The sequence below is a fragment of the Alnus glutinosa genome, chromosome 11 (assembly GCF_958979055.1).
Source record: "Alnus glutinosa chromosome 11, dhAlnGlut1.1, whole genome shotgun sequence".
NCBI lineage: Eukaryota > Viridiplantae > Streptophyta > Magnoliopsida > Fagales > Betulaceae > Alnus > Alnus glutinosa.
Genome location: NC_084896.1, coordinates 15,766,916 through 15,790,021, shown reverse-complemented (window position 1 = coordinate 15,790,021; position 23,106 = coordinate 15,766,916). Strand labels below are relative to the sequence as shown.

Sequence of the window (23,106 nt, the reverse complement as noted above, 5' to 3'; positions counted from 1 at the left end):
ATCAGCCCTAAAAAAAAAAAAAAAAAAAAAAAAAAAAAAAAAGAAGAGGAGGGGGGGTGGTATATGTTTGCATGTCATAGTCACGGTTGTTGTTCCAGATTCTTCCAATATTGTGAGAGGTTGTGTTTGGTAGGGGTCTATAAATAATAGCAGAATAAGATGAAAAACTATTTTTTTATTTTTTGGTTTCATAAATGAGAAATAAAATACCCAACTAAAACATGATACATAAATTTGAATAAGAGTAATGCTACGTACCAAAAAAAATCCTACAAATATTTTACAAACGAACATATATAGCAATTGGCAAAGTCCATAGGACTATATCATGCTCTTATTGGCTTTGATTATACGATTCGATTACATGATTTTATTTATAGTAAAAATATGATGGATGAGGTATGTTAAAAAATTGTAAGATGGATGTAACCATAAAGATATATGATACATTTACAATTTTTGTATAATTCTAACAACTTTTTCTAAAATAAATAATTGGATATGTAATACCCCCATATAAAAAAACAAATCCAATAGTTAATTTGACAAAATAGTTGTTAGAATTGTATAGAAATTATATAAAAATTATAAACATATCATATCTCAATCATAAATCTTGGATTATTAAACCTTATCAGGATAGTAATAGTAATAGCAGAAGAATAAATGAGCTCTCAATTTGAGAGCACAAGTACATAAAACTCTCATGTTGAGAGGGAGTAGGAGTCTAATAAAAGTTATCTGTTTATGACCCTTATCTAGACGGTGCCTTATATATCTTTTTAGGATCCGGCTTCTGTGCTGTACTTTAAAAGTACAGCACAGGTGCTGTAATTTGATGAAGGGTTAGGATTGCTTTAGAATTTTATTAGCCTAAACGGTGACGTTTTGAACTCAAAAAAAAATTAAACCAAAACTTGCTATTTGACGCCGTTAAGAGGACTGACCCAGGGAGCGTCTTTTCCAATTTTCCGGCAGAGTTTTTCAAAATAAGAAATAATCGGAAAAAAATAATAATAATTTAACGCTCCTTCATTTTGCAAAAAAAAAAAAATTCAAGCTCTGAATATCTCTCTCTTCTCAGTCAAGCTTAGATAAACGAAAATCAAAGCTTGAAAAGGCAGACAAGACTTTGACTTCTAGGCTTATGAGCTCAGATCAGCTCAAAGAAGCAACCAAAAAGAAACTGCCTCTAGAGTTTGAGCGAGAAAAGAGAATCCGGAGATATCGTCGGAAAATGGGAGTGGGGTCGCCGGCTGACAAGGGAGAAGCGAAAGAAGGGAACGAAAAAAAGTGGATGTTATGGTGTTTGCTGAGTATCTCAGAGACCAAATGCTGAAGCTTTGTTCCCTATCCTCCCCTACAACACTCAGACATTTGGATCCGGCTTTTGTGCTTTAAGAATAGCATTCCCAATCAGCCAAACCATAAAAACAAAACCAAAACTCCAAAACGAAAGTTCCAGACTCATAAGATAAAAAGACCCAAAAGAAAGTGCCAGAAATAGAGAGAAAACCAAAGCAAGAACACCCAAGTAAGCCCAAATTCCCAAGTCCCAAAAGACTCCAATCAAAACCCAGGTGAAGAACAGTAGAGAAATGATGATGTTTCTTCGCACCAAATGAAGGACATTGGAAAGTGACGCTCCCCACTGGGTCAGTCCTCTTAACGGCGTCAAATAGCAAGTTTTGGTTTAATTTTTTTTGGAGTTCAAAACGTCACCGTTTAGGCTAATAAAATTCTAAAGCAATCCTAACCCTTTATCAAATTACAGCACTTGTGCTGTACTTTAAAAGTACAGCACTGAAGCAATCTTTTTATGTATTTTATTACTAATTGATTCACATTAAAGACATATATGAAAAAATATCCTAACATATATTCATTAAAAAATTGTATTGAGAATATGACTGGATCATTGGAAAAAAAACATATATAATATGGTTGTATAGAGATGTGTATAGCATTTGTGACCCGAACACAATCCATATAAATAAACAGGTCAAACTCTTCAACCCTTGGCTATATGGGCAAGATTAAGCTCCTTATTCCTCGACGAAGAGCATGTGATGAACCTTAAGATCTTCTCACCAATGACTGTTGATAGCCAAGAGAGTGGGCTCTCAACTTGCTCTTCAAAATTTACAACTTATTCTTTACTATTTAATTACAATTGATTTAACTAAAAAATTGTAATTGTACTTTAGTTTATATTTTTCATTAAAACAATTAATCATTTAAATTTACTTAATTTTGACTTTTGATTCCTCAATGATTCCATAACAGAATTAAAGCCAAGATACCGCCATTTAATTCTCTATGTCATTTTCCTTAAGTCCTCTGACTTTATCTATTATTCTCGTATTCGTGAAAAACTTATCACCTGTACTTTGTATTTCAGTATCTCATACCAAAATGATCCGGCCAAATACTTAGAATAATTCAATCCATAAAATCAATATCAAGGGGAAATTTCTTATCCTTTTAATAAAGGATTTGGATTCCATCTTGAAAAACGCTTTCTCACAATGTTAATTGTGATCACCCAACACACCGAGTATGTTGACCATCATTTTAATCTCACCCATAAATTCATCAAAGTAATCTACAGTTCACATCTGAATACACAATTCTCTCAAGATTTAGAATCAATATCATAAATAATATTGGGAGTATAAGTTTTTCCCTTTGACAGTATTTTCATGAAAAAACAACTCCCAAGGTCCATTCATTACACATCAACCCGAAAACTTCAACTTCGCTTGATCAAGGTAAATCACAAAGATTCGATGTGTAATAGTCTTCGCAAATGGAATGCCTAATTCCATTACCAATTAAGAACTATCCATAAGTTTAAGACTGCAAAGATTATGGACTAAGATCTTGTGTGATAACTCTTAAATCACACCATAGACCATATTTAATGTAATCCAATGGCATTTCACATGCAAAATATACAAAAATAACAATATTAAGCATGTAAATTAATATATGTCATATACTCAAAAATAGATTAGCGAATAACAACTTTATTCATAATAAACTTAGAGGTCAACAGTACAATGAGATTTAGGGCATAAACTCCAATAAAATTAACTGTAGTTATTCTATCTGGGTGTGGCCATAGTAGCACCTACCCACCAAGAGTCGCACAGGAGTGGCCTCGGTAACGGAAACCGTAGATGCTTCCTCAAGTCCAACTGAGTCATAGTCTGACTCATCCCAATCATGACATCAATAGGACTTGAAACGGCTAACACTAATCATACTTGTGTAAGGATTCCCATTGCAAAATTTGAACCCACACCCTAATGCGTGTGACGTAGTGGAAGACTAAGGTAACTAATCAAATAGCAGCGTCTTTAATTATGTAAGGAGAAGCATCTTTATCTTCTACCCAAAAAGATTAAAACAAGCTCACAAGCTAAAAGAAAGATAAAACTCCGTATAGTATTTGAGAGAGAAGTCTCTAATGTGATAATAATTCAATTGATTGAGTTTTACATAATAAGTAAACCTATTTATAGAAGAGAAATACTTGTAGCAATAGTAAACCTATTCCTATATAGTAGCAATAGTAAACAGAATCCTAAAAAAAAAAAATAAATAGAAGTTTATAAAATAAACCTTTTTTTTTTTAATTTTGCAAGGACCGTATGTCCTGCATCAGTCTCCCTTTCTTGAAAAGAACTCTTCCTCGAGTTACATTCTGAATTTTCCAGTGGAAAATATTAAAAAATGTCTACAACGTTGAATGTTGAAGATATTGCCAAGTCCTCGGGAAGATCAACAACATATATATTATCATTAATCTTTTTAAGTATTTTTCATGGACCGTACTTATTATTCCTCATCTTTCCAAAAACATCAATCAATAGTTGCCCCTTGCATAGATACACCATCACAAGACCTCCTTCTCGAAAAATCTTCGATCACCAACCCTTGTCTGCTACCATCTTGTAATTAGCATATGATTTTTCTAGATGTTGAAACTCCCTCTTTGGTAGCTTTCACCCATTCTGCTAAATGCTTCACTGCCACACTTGCTCCCGGTAACTTAAGTAAAGCTGCAAGATCTACTGCAAGTCTCGGAGCTCTCCCGTAGATGACTTCGAACGGTGCCTTCCCAGTAGATTGATTCACCATGTTGTAGGCAAACTCAGTCTAAGCTAAAGCCAAGTCCCACTGGTTTAGTTTGTCGCTTGCAATACAACGAAGTAAATTACCTAGTGTTCGATTAACAACTTCTGTCTGCCCGTCCATCTGTGGATAACCCGTGCTACCGAAGTTCAATGCTGTGTCAAACCGCCTCTATAATGTTCGCCAAAAGTGAGACAAGAACTTGCTGTCTTGGTCAGAAGTAATAGACTTTGGGACTCCATGCAATCGAACCACCTTTCGAAAAAATAGATTGGCCACTTGAACAACATTAGATGTTTTCTTACTAGCAACAAAGTAAGCCATTTTGGAAAATCTATCCACAACGACCATTATAGAATCTGCTCCTCATTGGGTTCTCAGGAGACCTAATACAAAATCCATAAATACATCTTTCCACGAGGCTTCCGATATTTGTAGAAGTATGTATAATCCTGTATTTGGGTTTGTCCCTTGGAAACCTGACAAGTTTGGCAGCATCAGACAAAATTGCCTACTTCTTTCTTCAATTGCAGCTAGTAATACCGCTCCTCTACCAAAGAAATAGTCTTGTCTCGTCCAAGATGACCACCCAAGCCTCCAACATGTAATTTTTAGATTATTTGTTCTCGTAAGGAACTCCTCGGAATGCATAGCCGATTCCCATGAAATAAATACCTCTCCTGAATATGTATCTCAGAAATTGGTTGCCCCGCCTTGCAACGATTCCAGGTTTCACCAAAATCTTCATCTTCCTCATATAACTCCTTTAGGCACTTGAATCCAGTCACTTCAGCTTTCATGTTGATCAACAAGGTACCTCAGCGGCTCAAAGCATCAGTTACATGATTCAGTTTTCCCGACTTATGCTTGAGAGAAAAAGTGAACAGTTGGATGTAAGAAACCCACCGAGCATGAATCCGATTTAGATTGTTTTGACGATTAATGAACTTTAATACTTGATGGTTGGTATAGAGGACAAACTCTTATTGGATTAGGTAGTGCTCCAACACCTTGAGGGCTCTTAATACAGCATAAAACTCCAACTCATATGTTGACCACTTCCGTCTTACTTCTCTAAGCTTTTCACTAAAAAATTCCATAAGCTTCCCTTCTTGAGATAACATAGATATTATCCTAGCGATTGATGCATCATACTCAACTTCAAATAGCTTGTCAAAGTCAGGTAAAGCAAGTACAAGTGTCGTGCATAGTTTTTCTTTGATGATCTAGAAACTTCTCTCGACTTCGTCACCCCAGTTCAATTTTCCTTTCTTTATACACTCGTTGATTGATGCTACAATACTGCTAAAATTCCGAATAAACTTTCTATAGAAAGTGGCTAACCCGTAGAAACTTCTTACTTCTCCCACTGACTTGGGTGTAGGCCATTCTGGGATTGGTCTCACCTTCTCTTCATCCACTCAGATTCCATCGGCACTGGCTGCAAAAAAAAAATCCAATAATTAACTAAAACTGAATAGCTGTGAAATAAATATGATATATAGCTAGCATTACTCATGGGTTAATGGGGGTAAAGGACGGCAAACATTTTAGCAGTTGTTAATAGATATAATTGTCATTATCTATTACCAAAAGTAGAGTGATGCTAAAAAAAAAGGAAGACTCGTATCTTTTTTTAGTCTTTCTATAATTGATGTAACTTTTAAAATTACTATTAAATTAAAATTCGATAATGATTAATCATACATCTAATAGTAATTTTAAAAGTCACATCAATTTTATAAAGACTCAAAAAAAAATATGAATCTTCCTTTTAACATTAATTCAAAAGCAATTAGTAATGTTGCTGCCACTTCATGGATACATCAACCCAACAAGAAACGTACGCAAATTTTCGTGGTCCTTTGAAAATCACATCACTATCTATGAAAAAAAAAAAAAAAAAAAAAATAGCAATGTGTGGACTATGTTTGGCAAACCACTTCATTTTTTTTGTTATTATTTTATGAAAAAATCAATTCCAAAACATTCCACTTTATATAACATATCAATCATTTTTTAACAATTTTTTTCACTTTTTTATATCACATCAATTACTTTTTAACAATTTTTTTTTTATAATAATAAAAAATTCAAAATCAAAACTTATTTTTATTTTATATCCCATGAATTACTTCTTATTACTATTTCTAAAACAATATAGCGACATGCAATCCAAATGTGCAATTTGTGGAAAACTTCTTATAATATTCACGCTTCTCTTTCTTCCCCACCCTCTGTCCCCTCTCTCCTCTTTTCTTCTTCTTTTTCTTCATTTTGATGAGCCTAGTGAGCTATGAATTAAGCAGCTGAAATTAGGGCAAGCGTACATGTTCATAATTAGTACATGCATGGCTGGCATCGATGTGTTTTCCTTTTTGTTAGATTTTAAAACAAGCCAAGAGGGGAAAAGGTTATGGTGCAATTTGTGGAATTCACTATGTGATTATACTTCCATGATTCCTTCATCAATTAGCTTTAACTCAAAGTTATAAGAGGATTAAGATATGTTTGTCTTAATTTGTATCCATTTTATATTTGTATACATAATCTGATAATCATTTTGTGCGGCCTTTTGAGATGACTAAATCGCTTATTTAACCTATTTTTTTAACTTTCGTTTATATTTTTGTACTGTTGTTTTTCATCTTGATATTATTATTTGAGAGTTCATTCCTTTTTCGTTTTGAAAGTTGAGGCAGGGACAGAGCCAAAAGCTCTTATAGGCAGTGACCAGACGCCAAAAAAAATTATTGATCTAGATCAATAGGCTAATTTTTTTTTTACCTCACAATTTTTTTTACCTAGTTTTTTTTTTGGAATTGAGGGGTGGCCCCCACCGTTCCCCCTAATTCCATCTCTGAGCTAAAAGATCTTTCCTTGTAACTCTTTCCTTAGTCGATTAAAAAAACAAATAATCAAAGCCATATGTGCATATGCATAATATATATAAAAGGTTTGTCCTTGTAGTCATCACTACTCTAGCTCAAGTATATTCCTTTTTAAGTCTTTATTATGTGGAAACGTTAAACGCAGCCATAATTAAAGCTGGTGCGTGCTTTATCTTTGGCCACAGCGACATTTAAAGAATCTTAAAGAATCTTTGGACGCACGTTTAGCTTTGCGATTTTTTTTATTATATTTTATTATATTTAAAATTATGAATACCAAACAAATTTATTTTTTGAAATTATGTTTTGATGATTTAAAAAATCTGAGACAAAAATAAAAATTCTGAATTAAATTTGAGTAGAATTCAAATTTAGCAAAACAATTTATATTTCAAATATAATATAATATAATAAAAAATAATGTGTTACTAAACATGCGTGTCGTTGAATTCATATGATCACTAGTACCATATATATTTTTCTCCAAATTTTTTAATGTTTTACTTGCAATCAAACATAAGAGTATTGTTATGATCTTAAGTGTTCTACATAGTTTAAGTGAAATCTACTTAATTATCTGTATATAAATTATTGGTACTCTTTCATTGTAAGCCAATTTTTAAGAGTAAGTTCTATTTAAATTTTGTATCATTTGATATTGAAGTCAAGTTCCACATGGAATATGGATTCAGACGCGGTTCATTGAGTACGAGATCGAATGGTTGTTGATTACAATGTTTTGGTACTAACTATGTATAAGTATATATAGTATTAAATCGTTGAATACTTATAAAAATTGACATCATCGAGTCAATATCAATAGAGTGGGCCTATGTGGACATTGGTGCATTATGATCGTAAGTGTATGGCTCAAGTACAAAATATATATATATCGTTGAATACTTATAAAAATTGACATCATCGAGTCAATATCAATAGAGTGGGCCTACGTGGACATTGGTGCATTATGATCGTAAGTGTATGGCTCAAGTACAAAATATATATATATATATATATATATATATATATATATATATATATATATATATATATGCGCTTTTGAACACTCTTTCCACCTTAATAATCAAAGAAGGGCTCCTTAAGAGAATTTCTTACCAATCGTCTGCATGTGTCGGGGGCATATCTCACACTAGGGGAATCAAATATGATTGTGATCGGTTGTATAACATTTACTAACTGTTCGTTCAAGTTACATTACAAAATGGGAATCAAATACAATGTTGGTTTTTAGGAAGATGCATGAAAATGGAACTTCCCACTCAATGAAGTGTTGGAAATTTTGATATGAAGAAAGGTTTATCAAAGAGATTAGTTTCAAACATGGGAATCCAATACAACCACGTTCTTTTGTGCAACGACTCGAAGTTGATACATAATCCACTCATCCATGAGGAAGGGAAAAGAATGCTTGGATTTTTCGTGGCAAGCCTAGGTAGGGAGGTGTATTACTGATCGATGTTTTCTTAGGCATTTTGTTTGGTATTAATTAGATCTATAATTAACTCTTGTATGATTTTCTGCCTTCTCCCTTAAATAAAAGGTTGGTTAGACCTTGGGATTTGTCAACGATATCCTATCTCAAGCCACACAGAGAGTCCAAGGCAAACACTGATCAAGTGGTAATCAAGATGAAGTTAACAATCCTAGATCAACAACAACATAGTGAACGTAAGATGCAGAGAAGAGTTCTATATATATATATATATATATATATATATATATATATATATATATATATATATATATATATATATATATATATATAACATAAAGGATAAGCGATATTCAACTAGTAATGTTGCACTGTCATGTTGCACCGAATAACAGCGTGGTGGGTTGGAACATGGAACGAATATGTCTCAAAAGTCACATAGCCCCTAGCAAACCGGAATTTCCCTGTCCCACCCACCACTGAAACCTCTCTAACTGCCTCAAATTGCTTGCTAACACCTTGTATTTCCAACGTGCTTCCACTGTATTCCTTATTTGTGAACACTATTGATATCATCACAAGTGAATTCAACCCGTCCAACCCCGCCGTCACGTACATGCCTTGGGCACGGCCAACTTCAGGCGAATTTGGATCTGCGCTTTCGGTGATAAAGTCATCGGTGACAAAGACGGTTCCAAATTGGGTGAATGTCCAAGCCTTGCCGGCAATACCTGCAACTGGGATGACCGTGGCATTGGCGGCGCTAAAGGCTGAGATGTCTTGGAAGTACAAGGATAGATTTGTTTCTTTAAGGTTGTTGGTACAGTTTCCGGTATGGTGACGTGTCGCCTAAGGATTCGCTGCCTGACTTTTTACCGAACACTTCAACCCTGCAAAAAGGAACAAACAACTCGTCGGGGGTGCCGACCACGCCCACTCCGATGCCTAAGTCAGTCTAAAAGGTTTTCTGTATAGAATCCTTAATCTTAATCTCAAGAGCTTAGAGAATTCGTATCTTATACCTGGTGTGACGATCTTTATTTATAGGCCGGACCTTCTTGACATTGAGTTGGATTAGGAGTTTGAGGAGTCCTAGCCCGGTTTGAATTTTCATCATATCTTCTGGGAATTTGAATAGGAGTGTTGAATCCGCAGTTGATTGCGTTTGTACTTCTTTAAATTCGATTCCATGTCAATAATCATCTTATCCCATAAATCATGGATCTGTAGTTTATCCCTGATCTCCTGGGATTCTATCCTTATCGAATTCTGAGACGGGTGTGGCGCATGGCACCTTCCTAAGAGACTGTAGCACATTTCAGCTGACCTCCGAGGTGATGATATCCGAGACGTTTCTGCTTTTACCTGGAGATCTCGGGATATATCCGCACCATAACAGGGTTGTGTAAGTCCGAGATGTTTATACTCTGAGATGTTGACTCATCCAATGGATATCACCCCGAGAAGATACCGCACCGACTCGATATCGTACCGAGGTGTTATTACTCCGAGGCACAAATATCCGAGATACGTTCACTCCATCTTGGCTGGGAGATCTCGGGATATTTTACACACCGTAACCTGGAATTTTAAGACCGAGACATCGTCATATCTCCGAGATGTCTTCGGACCTAAACGTCCTTCCCTTTGCTGGATAGAACCATGCGGAACAAGTAGCCGAGACATAACTCCGAGATGTCATTGGATCCACGTGTCTCTAGGGTTGATTTTATCCCTAACAGTTACCCCCCTAATTCTCTAATTTCAGAAATAAACGGAAATAAGAGAATTACTTTCCAGCTGCCAGTCTGTATCTGATGTTTGCGCAGGGCGCGTCTTTTCAACAGTTCAAATTTTGAATTTGACCGCTTCTTTTCCCAACGTCGACGTCATCTCTGCACAGCCGCCTTTTTGTCATCATTAAATGGTATCGTCGAGGCAGCGTATTTAATGCTGAATTTACGGAAGGCGCGCCTTTTCCTCTTCGGAAATTTTGAATCGACAGCGCCCTTTGGCATTTCGGACACGTGGTAGTGGAGGCGTTTAAAGTTGGGATATTGTACTGTTCACTCACTGATACTTCTTTTTCTCGATACTCCATTGTCGTCTTCCTCCCCAAACTTTTCCTTTCTCTGTATTTTTCTGTTTCTGCCTTTCTTCTTTCTTCCATGGCTCCCAAGAAAGCTGTCTCAGCCTCGTCTCGGGTTCGGACAAAGAGACCCGACGGCTCTGTGGATCTTTCTCCTTTGGAGAGCAGGGTCGATTCCATCATCTTCGCGAAGCATGAGGGTGTCCTTCGCTCGAACTATGAAATTTCTCCAACTGTGAAGATGTTCTATCAGGCGCCTGGAGCTCGGTTCATTAATGGCGGCGATATTACCCTTTATGAGAGGATGTTTCTTGCTGGGCTTCGATTACCGTTTCCGGAGATTGCTCGAGACTTCGTTCTTTTTCTGATGATCGCGCCCAGTCAGATAATGCCAAATGCTTGGCGGTACCTGTTTGCCTCTTACATCCTATGGAGGCTTGTGTTAAAGAAGGAGATGAACATCCTGCAATTCTTCCACATCTATAGGCCGAGGCAGACTGCAGAGGGAATGATTGAACTCTGCAGCCGTCACCCGCCTGTTTTCATCAAGCTCAAGAGTGGGCTGACGAACAACAAGTTCTGGGAGATGCAGTTTTTCAGAGTTTCCGGGGAGTGGGAATGCCCCGAAGGTACTCTCCTTCCTGAAGATCGTATGATGCCTCGGACTTGGCAGTTGTTGCGACCTGACCGAAGTGACCCCCCTTCGCTCACTGTATCCGAACTGGAGGATGTTAAGGAGATAAGTGGGTGGTCCGCTGCCAGAGTCAAGGCCGACAAGTTTGAAGAAGTCGATTTTGACAATCTCGTCACCGAGGAGAATATGAGGCAGTTTCTCGGATATGACATTCCGAGAGACAAACAGTTAATCACCAAGAGGGGAGCTGTCAAGAAGAGGAATGAAGCCCCTCCATCCCCGAGACCTATGACTAAGAAGAGGTCACCTGAGGAAGTTCTCGGGGATGTTCCTGCACAAAAGAAACAGAAGATTCCTTTGGCCGCCTCGGGTGCGAGGAGAACTCCTCCTTCGGCTCCATCACCTAGGGTAAGCGTTGAAGAGGGGTCTGCCAGCTTTCGGGGTTTCATTCCCGAGGCTAGTCCTGCTCCTTCCTTTGTTTCACGGGATGAGTCTGGCTCCGAGGCTTCGTTCCATGGTGAACAATGTGCGGTACCTGAGAGGTCTGGAGAAGGAGAAGGAAATGTACCTGAGGCCCGAGATGTCCCAGTTGCGCGTAGGGTAAAGCATCCGGCCAGGAAACGGAAGCTTACAGGCCAGGACCGAATGGCTCAAAGACTTGCGGACGCCGGGCGATTGTGGGGTAAAGCGGTTATAATACCTTCCGACAAAGAGGAAGTGCGTCAAGAGCCTGTCGCTTCAAGTGGTGACTTTCTCGAAGAGATGGATGAAGAAGTCGGCACCCCCCTAGACGAGCCTTTGGCTGAAGAATCTGAAGTAGAAGGTACTCCCCGAACTCCTTCTTCGGAACGTCCAGAAACACCACCACCCCCTGAAGAAAATCTTGAAACGGGGTACTCCACCCCCCGAGTTTCATGTTCTGCGCCTATACAAACCGAGACTCCTACTGGACTGTCCGAGGCTGAGGACGTTGAAGAGCCTTGCCCCTCTCGGGAAGTGATTGATCAGGGGGTGCCGGGATCTGCTCCTGGAACTCAAAGTCCCGATCAACCCGAAATAACTCCCCATGTTGGAGTGGCTGAGGAGTCTCGGATCGAATCCGAGAACGTTACTCCTGAAGCTGGCGTGCTCCCCGAGACTTCTACTAGGAGCGAGTCTCGTGCTGAGGCCAGCCCAAGCACCGGGGCTGTACCTCAAATGGGTCCTAGCTCTTCCTCCAGGGTCTCGGCCGGCTTCGAGATTTTGGGCAGGGGTCTTCTGGGTCATCCGATGGAGGCCATAAAGAACTTAATCCCCGAGGGATATCTGGGGAATGCAGGGGCGTCTTCTCCCGAGAAGATCGCCCAAGGCATTCTCATCTCTCATTATCAGGTAAGTTTCTGGAGCTAGGACTTTTTATTCTGTTTGCATCCCGATTCTGACTTTGCTTACTTTTTTCTTGACAGCTTCTTGTGAAGATGACTGCCCTCTGGCAGAAGTGCGAAAATTGTCCTGCGCCTCCGCCCACTCCTTCCCCCGAAGTTCAAGCCCGCATCTCGGGTTTAGAGGATGAAGTTGCGGCGCTGAAGTCTCTTCTTCAGTCCAAGGACGAGGAACTCGCGTCCCGGGAATCAATTATATCCGAGATGCGTTCTGCTAACGCTCGTTTGAGTAACGAAGTGGCGGAGGCCAACGGTCGATACGCTCGCTCTATTGAAAGTCTTTCTTCCGAGCTGGATCGTGCGGACCAATTGTCTATTCGTTTGTCGGCTGTGCAGAATGAATGCTCCGAGGCGTGCAAGAATGCGTTGAGTGCCGAGGCTGAAAAGGACAAACTCAAAGATGAGGTTGAAAGACTTACAGCCGAGAGGGATAAAGCTCTCAAGGCGCAGGATCACTCGGAGAGTCTCTTGATTCGTCTCAGGGCTAGATATGACTCCGATCGGGCAAAGCTTAAACGTTATCAGAAGCAATTGAGCTATGCGCCTTATCTTCGGGATCAGAGTTGGGGTCGGGGTTGTCATTGGGGTTTCGAAAATTTTCGAACTTTGGTGACAAATCCTCAATATAAATTTGATCCCGAGACGGTTGATCCGATGTTGGTAGGTTTTCCAGAAGAAGCCATTGATGAGATGGAGGAGTTTGGTAAGGACTTCATGCCCGACGTTCCGAATTGGGGTCTTGACGCGCCAGTTCCCGAAGAAGACCCTCTTGACGATCCTGCTAGCTAGAAGCTGTTTTCTTGAATTTTTATCTTCTCTTTTCTTTACCTGTACATTTTTCTTTGTATAAAACTTAGAATAAGATATCTTTTGAATGAAATTTCTACCTTCTGCTTAGGCATTTTCTTTTCTGTTTTCGGTGTCGGATAAACCGAAAAACCTTTTCTGCTCTCGGTGTTTGACAGACTTTCCTGCTTACCTTAATGAGTTACCCCCCACAATCTTAGTCTGCGACCGCAGGCTAAGTCGTTTGAGGTGGGTAGTTAGATTGTTGAGCTTTACCTTTCTTTTAATTTCTTTATCTTTGAAGGCTTCAATCTTTCAACATTTGGAGACCTCTAACCGAGAGGTTTTCTTGTCTTAGTGTTCTTTTCATGACCACTTCGGGTTGTCTAAGGAAAGGACGTGGGCAGATTCTTTCCTGGATGCTCTTGTCCTTCCGAAAACCTGCAATCCTGCATTGATAGCCTTTATTGGACTGGCATTGATAGCCTTTATTGGACTGGCATTGATAGCCTTTATTGGACTGGCATTGATAGCCTTTATTGGACTGGCATTGATAGCCTTTATTGGACTGACCTTTAGGTTTTTCTTGCTCTCGGTTTTGGAAAGACCGAGAGACTTTTCCTGTTCTTGGTGTCGAACAAACCGAGAGACTTGTCCTGCTCTCGGTACTGAGTGACCGAGAGACTTTTCCTGCTCTTGGTGTTGAATGAACCGAGAGGCTTTTCCTACTCTCGGTACTGAGTGACCGAGAGACTTTTCCTGCTCTCGGTTTTGGACAAACCGAGAGGCTTTTCCTGCTCTCGGTACTGAACAAACCGAGAGGCTTTTCCTGCTCTCGGTACTGAGTGACCGAGAGACTTTTCCTGCTCTTGGTGTTGAATGACCAAGAGACTTTTCTTGCTCTCAGTTTTGAACAAACCGAGAGGCTTTTCCTGCTCTCGGTACTGAGTGACCGAGAGACTTTTCCTGCTCTTGGTGTTGAATGACCAAGAGACTTTTCTTGCTCTCGGTTTTGAACAAACCGAGAGGCTTTTCCTGCTCTCGGTACTGAATGACCAAGAGACTTTTCTTGCTCTCGGTTTTGAACAAACCGAGAGGCTTTTCCTGCTCTCGGTACTGAGTGACCGAGAGACTTTTCCTGCTCTTGGTGTTGAATGACCAAGAGACTTTTCTTGCTCTCGGTTTTGGACAAACCGAGAGGCTTTTCCTGCTCTCGGTACTGAATGACCAAGAGACTTTTCTTGCTCTCGGTTTTGAACAAACCGAGAGGCTTTTCCTGCTCTCGGTACTGAGTGACCGAGAGACTTTTCCTGCTCTTGGTGTTGAATGACCAAGAGACTTTTCTTGCTCTCGGTTTTGGACAAACCGAGAGGCTTTTCCTGCTCTCGGTACTGAATGACCAAGAGACTTTTCTTGCTCTCGGTTTTGAACAAACCGAGAGGCTTTTCCTGCTCTCGGTACTGAGTGACCGAGAGACTTTTCCTGCTCTTGGTGTTGAATGAACCGAGAGGCTTTTCCTGCTCTCGGTACTGAGTGACCGAGAGACTTTTCCTGCTCTCGGTTTTGGACAAACCGAGAGGCTTTTCCTGCTCTCGGTACTGAACAAACCGAGAGGCTTTTCCTGCTCTCGGTACTGAGTGACCGAGAGACTTTTCCTGCTCTTGGTGTTGAATGACCAAGAGACTTTTCTTGCTCTCGGTTTTGGGCAAACCGAGAGGCTTTTCCTGCTCTCGGTACTGAGTGACCGAGAGACTTTTCCTGCTCTTGGTGTTGAATGACCAAGAGACTTTTCTTGCTCTCGGTTTTGGGCAAACCGAGAGGCTTTTCCTGCTCTCGGTACTGAGTGACCGAGAGACTTTTCCTAAGTATGTAAATCGGATTGATTCTTGGATTTCTGCGATTGTCAGTAGATACTGGGAATAGACATTCTTTATTGAATATGAAATTGTTTGTAAAAAACTGAAAAAAAGAGAACAATGAACTACATAAAATATTTTTTCAGGTGCTCGGCATTCCATGATCTTGGAAGTATCTTTCCGGTCTCGGTCATCAAGCGATAAGCTCCCTTCTGATGGCATCCTATTACCTTGTAGGGGCCTTCCCATCCAGGTCCCATTTTGCCTTCCGTTGGATCTTTCGTCATCAAGCTCACCTTCCTGAGTACCCAATCTCCGATTTGGAACTTTCTGGGCACCACCTGTTTGTTAAAGTACCGAGCCGTTCGATTCTGATATGCCGCCCATGTGACATGAGCGTCGTCTCTTTTCTCCTGCAACAGGTCCAGGTGTACCTTAGCATTCTCGTCGTTGAGTCCTGGATTGTAGTGAGCCACCCGGAAGCTTGGAGATCCTACTTCCACGGGAATCACCGCCTCGGTTCCGTATGTAAGTGAGAATGGTGTCTCGCCAGTTGGAGTTCTTCTGGTGGTTCGGTACGACCATAGCACCTCTGGAACGTAATCAACCCATGCTCCTTTCTTTTTATCAAGCTTTTTCTTCAGGATCTTTACCAAGGTCTTGTTTGTCGCCTCTACTTGACCATTTGCCTTCGGGTATTGTACCGAAGCATAATGGTTTCGGATACGGAGCTCCGAACACCACTTCCGAAACGGTTCACAGTCAAACTGCTTCCCATTATCTGTGACGAAAGCATGGGGAATCCCGAACCGGCACACCACTGACTTCCAGAGGAAAGTTATGGCATTCGCAGTAGTTATAGCTGCTAATGCTTCTGCTTCCGCCCATTTAGTAAAGTAGTCTACAGCTACAATCAAGAACTTTCGTCCACCTTTTCCTACCGGCATCGGACCAACTATATCCACCCCCCATTTTGCAAATGGCCATGGAGAAGTGAGGGGGATGAGCTTCTCGGGACTTGCTTTCATGATTCTTGCGAATCTCTGGCATTTATCACAGGCTTTGACAAGAAGAGCTGAGTCTTTTTTGATCGTGGGCCAATAGTAACCTGCTCGGATGGTTTTTTGCGCCAGCATCCTTCCTCCTGAGTGGTCTCCGCACACTCCTTCATGAATTTCCCTGAGGACATAATTCGACTCGGCCTTGGAGAGGCATTTGAGAAGGGGTTCGGAATATCCTCTTTTGTACAGTGTATCCCCGAGGAGGCAAAACCGTGCTACTTGTATCTTCACCTTCCGAGCTGCAACCTTATCTTCGGGCAACAACCCATGTCTAAGGAACTGGATAATGTCCCTAGCCCACTCTGGCTCCTCCGGTGCTGAGTCTACTTCCATAACCTTGGTCCTCGGGGCTATCGAAGGCTCGGTCAGAACAATAATTTGCCTTCTCGACGCTTCCATCTCTTCCTCTGTTCCCGACGCGATCTTTGAGAATTCATCAGCTCGAATGTTTTCCTCCCGAGGTATTTTTGTGATGACAAACCTTTCAAAATAGGACTGGAATCTCCGTACTTCTTCCAAATACCTGGCCATTCTATCTTCTTGTGCTTCGAATTGCCCTTGGACTTGGCCTACGACCACCTGAGAGTCACTTCGGATTTCGACATTGGTTGCCCCCATCTCTCGGGATAATGCCAAACCTGCTATCACCGCTTCGTACTCAGCTTCATTGTTTGTTGTAACGAAGTCCAGTTTCACAGCAAAACCGAATTCTTGCCCTTCGGGATTCCTGAGGAGGACTCCTACTCCGCTTCTGCTCTGTGTAGAGGAGCCATCTACAAACACAACCCAGGTTGACTCCTTAGGAAGTTCTTCTGCTTCAGGAATGTTACAGAATTCTACCAGGAAATCTGCTAAAGCCTGTCCTTTGATAGCCGTCCGAGGATGAAACTCGATATCAAACTGTCCGAGCTCCACCGCCCAGTTGACTAACCTTCCCGAGAGGTCAGGCTTTTGCAACACCTTCTTCATTGGATACTCGGTCAAAACTCGGATAGCGTGAGCTTGAAAGTATGGCCTCAATCTTCTAGCTGAAATGATTAAAGCGAACGCTAACTTCTCGATCCGAGGGTACCTCCCCTCTGCACCATGAAGTGCTTTGCTTGTAAAGTAGACCGGTTTCTGAACCCCTGAATCTTCTCGGACTAGCACCGAGCTTACTGCTGAGGGAGAGACTGCCAGATAGAGATAAAGAATCTCCCCTTCGGTTGGGCAGCTCAACAGTGGTGGGTTGGCCAGATATTCCTTCAATTTTTCGAAAGCTTCCTCACACTCCTCACTCCATATAAATGCTTTTCGTAAAATTTTAAAGAAGGGAAGGCACTTATCTGTCGACCGTGATATGAAACGGTTCAAGGCTGCAATTCTCCCTGTCAGTCGTTGAAGTTGTTTTGTTGTTCTCGGGGCCTCCATCTCGAGGACAGCTCTGACCTTCTCTGGATTAGCTTCAATGCCCCTTTGTGACACCATAAACCCCAGGAACTTGCCTGAAGAAACTCCGAAAGCGCACTTTGCGGGGTTGAGCTTCATGTTGTATTTTCTTAGAGTCCGAAAAGTTTCTCGGAGGTCTTCTATGTGTTTGTTTGCCCGAACACTCTTAACCAGTATGTCATCTACGTATGCCTCAACGTTTCGGCCAATTTGACTTTGAAACATCCGGTTCACCAGTCGTTGATATGTGGCTCCAGCATTCTTCAATCCGAAGGGCATCATCTTATAGCAGTAAAGTCCTCGGTCTGTGATGAAAGCAGTTTTCTCCTGGTCTGTTTCTTCCATGCAGATCTGATTGTACCCCGAGAAGGCATCCATAAAGCTCAAGAGCTCATGCCCGGCCGTCGAATCCACCAATAAATCAATCCGAGGCAGGGGAAAGCTATCCTTCGGACATGCTTTATTCAGGTCGGTGAAGTCTACACACATCCTCCACTTCCCGTTGGACTTCTTTACCAGCACTACATTGGCCAGCCATTCGGGATAATCTACCTCTCGGATGAATCCAGCTTTCAGCAACTTCTCTACTTCTTCAGCAACTGCCGTGTTTCGTTCGGCGGCAAAAGCTCTTCTTCTCTGCTTCACAGGGCGATAATTTGGGTCCACATTCAGCTTATGGACTATAACCGAGGGATCAATCCCCGGCATGTCTTCATGGCTCCAGGCAAATACATCTTTGTTGCGCCTCAAGAACGCCACCAGATCTTCCTTCAGGGGTTGAGGGAGTTGTGAGCCTATATGAATTTTGTTTCCCGAGTCGCCTATCTCGAACTCCTCCAAGGCTTCCACAGGCTCCCCCAACGGTGATTGCTATTTTCCATCCTCCTTAGTTCTCTCCCCCCGACCGTGCTGCCTCGGGGTATCTTTCAAGGACAGATTGTAGCATCTCCTAGCCTCCTTCTGGTCTCCTTTTACCTCTCCAACTCCTTCTTCTGTTGGAAACTTCATGCTGAGATGTGGTGTTGAAGTCACCGCTTTGAAATCGTTGAGAGCCGTACGTCCTATAATTGCATTGTAGGCCGAGACCTTATCAACTATTAGGAATTTTACCATAATGACTTTTTGCCTTGGATAAGTCCCGGCTGTCACAGGTAAATCGATAGAACCGAGAGGCAACACCTTCTCTCCGGCAAAACCCTGTAGCTGGCACGAGACCGGAACCAACTTTTCCAATGGAACACCCATGTGATCGAAAGCTGATTTAAACAGAATATCAGCCGAGCTCCCAGTGTCAATGAGGATCCGCCGGGTCTGATAGTTTGCTATGGTCAAGGTGACCACGAGGGCGTCTGTGTGCGGAAGCGAGACTCCAGCATAATCATCATCAGAAAACCCTATAACCAGAGGGTTATACTTCCGAGATTTTGGGGGCCTCTGGACCGAGTAAACTTCGAAATCATCGAGCTGCCTGGCGTATGCTTTCCGAGCTGAGTTGGACTCGCCTCCTCCTCCGAATCCTCCCGAGATGGTGTGGATGATAGGGATATTGCCCTGCTGTGCCCCCCGAGGCCTGCTTCTACTTCTCTCCCTTCTTTCATCCCTCCGAGGCCGAGGTGCTGGCTCTCGGCTTCTTTCTCTTCTTTCATCTTGTCTCGGTTGATAGTTTCTTCTATTATCCCGATCTTCTTCCCTCCTAGGCCTCGGATAGTGATCTCGCTCCTGTCGATTCCTCTCATTGGCGAGGAATCGGACTAGCTTCCCATTCTCAATGAATTTCTCGATCAACTGCCTCAATGAAACACACTGCTCGGTCAGATGACCGTGTGAATCGTGGAAGGCGCAGTACTTGTGAGCCAAGTATGGAGGGGGATTTCCTTGAATGGGTCTCGGTTTCTGGTAATTCGGATCTTTCTTGAGTTCCATGAGCACCTCGGTGATGGAGGTGTTCAACGGTGTCCACTTATAATCTCCGAAATTTTTCTTCACCTTCTTATATTCTGCGGGACCAGCATCCTGTACTGGCTCAGGATTCTTCTTTTTCTTAGGCTTCTCAGTGGACGGCTGCTGTTGTTGCTGGGAATTACTGAGGAGAGCTCGGAGCGTTTCTTCCTGGTTGATGTACCTGTCCATCTTCACCATAAAGGTTTGAAGATCTTTCGGCGGTTTCAACGCCAATTCCGCCATCAGAGGTCCATCTTTTTTCAAGCCTTGAAAGATTGCACCGTAAATGAAGTCGTCTGGTGCACTCTCTGTGTTCAGCTTCTCCTGGTTGAACCTCCACAGATAGTCTTTTAGAGTCTCATTTGGTCCCTGCTGCACAGAGAGTAAGTACCCTCGGGGTTTCCTTCTAGCTCTCCCGGATACGAACTGGGCCAGGAATTTTCGTCCAAGGGTGTCGAAGCAATCAATCGACCTTGGTGCGAGATTCCTGAGCCAATCTCGGGCTTTTCCTGACAGGGTGAGAGGAAAAGCTCGGCATGCCACAGCATCTGGTGTCTTGTGCAGGGAGACATGGGACCTGAAATTGTCCAGATGCTCCACTGGATCTTCGCTGCCAGAGAAGACAGGAATGTTAGGTACCTTGAATCTTCCGGGTAAGTCGCAGTTGGACACTTCTTCGGTGAATATGGATTCCTTGTGCTGGAAGAGGTTGTCAACAAGGGACTCCTTCCCATCACGCCTCTGGTCAATCGTCTTTGACAGCATATCATATTTCGCGCCCAGATCCTGGACCATCTTCTGCAACCTCCTTTCTGCCTCCGTGGGTGGAACCGGATTGATGGGCTCTCCACAATTTTCGTTCCGCCCGGCTCTCTCTTCATGGTTCTCGTTCTGCCCGTCATGATTCTCGTTCCGCCCGTTTCTCTCTCCTGAACCTTCGTGGTTTGTCCCATCGGCTACATCATGATTGGGCGGCGGAGTTCGTGCGGCTAGGAGCACAGCGTTCTGAGCCAACAAATCCTCCACATTCTTCTGCGCCTGGGCTAACTGTTGACTCAGTTGGGTTATTCGAGCCTCTGGATCCGCAGATTCTGCTTCTCCACGAGCATCGTCTCGGCTGGTTGGCGGCACTTCGTTTAAGATCGATTTGGAACGTCTCGTCGTCACCATTGCGGATTTGTTTTTCGTAAGAACAATTGATCGTTCCCACAGACGGCGCCAAACTGTTGGTACAGTTTTCGGTATGGTGACGTGTCGCCTAAGGATTCGCTGCCTGACTTTTTACCGAACACTTCAACCCTGCAAAAAGGAACAAACAACTCGTCGGGGGTGCCGACCACGCCCACTCCGATGCCTAAGTCAGTCTAAAAGGTTTTCTGTATAGAATCCTTAATCTTAATCTCAAGAGCTTAGAGAATTCGTATCTTATACCTGGTGTGACGATCTTTATTTATAGGCCGGACCTTCTTGACATTGAGTTGGATTAGGAGTTTGAGGAGTCCTAGCCCGGTTTGAATTTTCATCATATCTTCTGGGAATTTGAATAGGAGTGTTGAATCCGCAGTTGATTGCGTTTGTACTTCTTTAAATTCGATTCCATGTCAATAATCATCTTATCCCATAAATCATGGATCTGTAGTTTATCCCTGATCTCCTGGGATTCTATCCTTATCGAATTCTGAGACGGGTGTGGCGCATGGCACCTTCCTAAGAGACTGTAGCACATTTCAGCTGACCTCCGAGGTGATGATATCCGAGACGTTTCTGCTTTTACCTGGAGATCTCGGGATATATCCGCACCATAACAGGGTTGTGTAAGTCCGAGATGTTTATACTCTGAGATGTTGACTCATCCAATGGATATCACCCCGAGAAGATACCGCACCGACTCGATATCGTACCGAGGTGTTATTACTCCGAGGCACAAATATCCGAGATACGTTCACTCCATCTTGGCTGGGAGATCTCGGGATATTTTACACACCGTAACCTGGAATTTTAAGACCGAGACATCGTCATATCTCCGAGATGTCTTCGGACCTAAACGTCCTTCCCTTTGCTGGATAGAACCATGCGGAACAAGTAGCCGAGACATAACTCCGAGATGTCATTGGATCCACGTGTCTCTAGGGTTGATTTTATCCCTAACAAAGGTCGGCAGCTTTTGCTAAATATATGGCGGTGGCTACAACCAATACTAAGAATAAACTGGTGACTCTTTTTGGTAGAAAGTTTTGTGCCATGGGTGGATTGTACTGAGTTGGCAATCAAGAACAAGGCTAGCTAGGGATAGAATTGACTTTGAGTTTGTATTTCTGAGTTAGTGTTATGGTCTCTATTTATAATTAGGAGAGGGAGATGTTTTTTGCTGACTAGTCAACAAGTTATTTTTCATTCATTTCTTAAAGGGATTTGTTTAAGCACTATCGTCTCTGGCTGGAGCTAGAAACTAGAAGAGGGGTTAGGGAGCCTTGTTGTCTAGTTATCAAATGATTCTATATTTTGTTATCTGGCTCTCTTATTAATGAAATAAAGGAAATGAGAACATATTCAAGCCTTTCTAGCTTGAGGGATGATATTTAACCATTTTTTTTTAACAATCAACTTTTAGTAATATAGATATAAAATGAAAAAGTGACGCACATAGAATTGATGAGATGTAGGAAAAGTGTACAAAAGATGTAGAAGAATCATTTCTGTTTTGAGAAAAGAGATAATATATTTTAAAATATACAGAAATTTCAGGAGAAATTTCTTACTTGGTCTATCTTTCTTTTGTTTTTGTTTTTTTTTTTTTTTTTTTTTTGAACAAATGGCACATGCCATCATATATTACGAAATAAAGTCACAGGGCAAGGACAAAACAAAAGGTTCAAGACCCCTAATACCCTAAGCCAAATAAATCTGACTTGATACAACAACCTGAACAATACAAAATCGTTACAGGGACAACAATGAGCCACTCTTTACATTTACAGCACAACTCACCAATAGAAGAGGGCAGATCTAGCACCTAGGCTAAAAAATAGTCCAGAAACTTTTCAGCATCATAAAGGCAAACTGTGAAAAAAAAACACTTAAAAAATAAAACACCCTAAACCAGAAGCACAAATCGGGATCGGCGTCGGGTGGCACCATCGCCAGCGACGGCGCGTGTATCACACGAGCCGCCACTAAAGACCTCCTTAACAGCAGAAATCCGCCGGAAGACCTCGGATCCACCGTAAAACCCTCAATCTCGCCTTGGAAGACAAGCTGTGACCCACAAGCGCCGGTCCAGGGAGAGACTTCCCTAGTGCGTGTAGGCCACGTGCGGAGCGTGAAGGACCGACACGACCGTGGCTGGAGGCTGCTGGACCGGAAGAAGCCGACGACCACTGTGGTGAGGCGCATGTCTTGGAAGAAG

At 42.0% G+C, this 23,106-nt stretch overlaps 1 protein-coding gene across 1 annotated transcript; it reads right to left on the bottom strand.

Annotated features, from left to right (window-relative positions):
• Window positions 1-8,841: 8,841 nt before the first annotated feature.
• LOC133881138 (dirigent protein 1-like) lies at window positions 8,842-21,943 on the bottom strand. Its single transcript, XM_062320094.1, has 2 exons — window positions 21,853-21,943; window positions 8,842-9,302 (listed from the first exon to the last, which is right to left on the bottom strand). The coding sequence occupies exons 1-2, from the start codon at window positions 21,941-21,943 to the stop codon at window positions 8,842-8,844; spliced, it is 552 nt and encodes a 183-aa protein (XP_062176078.1).
• Between the last annotated feature and the right edge of the window lie 1,163 nt (window positions 21,944-23,106).

What these genes read in the sequence shown, in the direction of transcription:
- LOC133881138 (XM_062320094.1), bottom strand. Translation starts at nt 21,943, where the DNA reads ATGGCACAAAACTTTCTACCAAAAAGAGTCACCAGTTTATTCTTAGTA. An exon ending in TTTAGCAAAAGCTGCCGACC is followed by an intron (nt 9,303 to 21,852) that starts TTTGTTAGGGAT and finishes GAAACTGTACCA; the next exon opens with ACAACCTTAAAGAAACAAAT.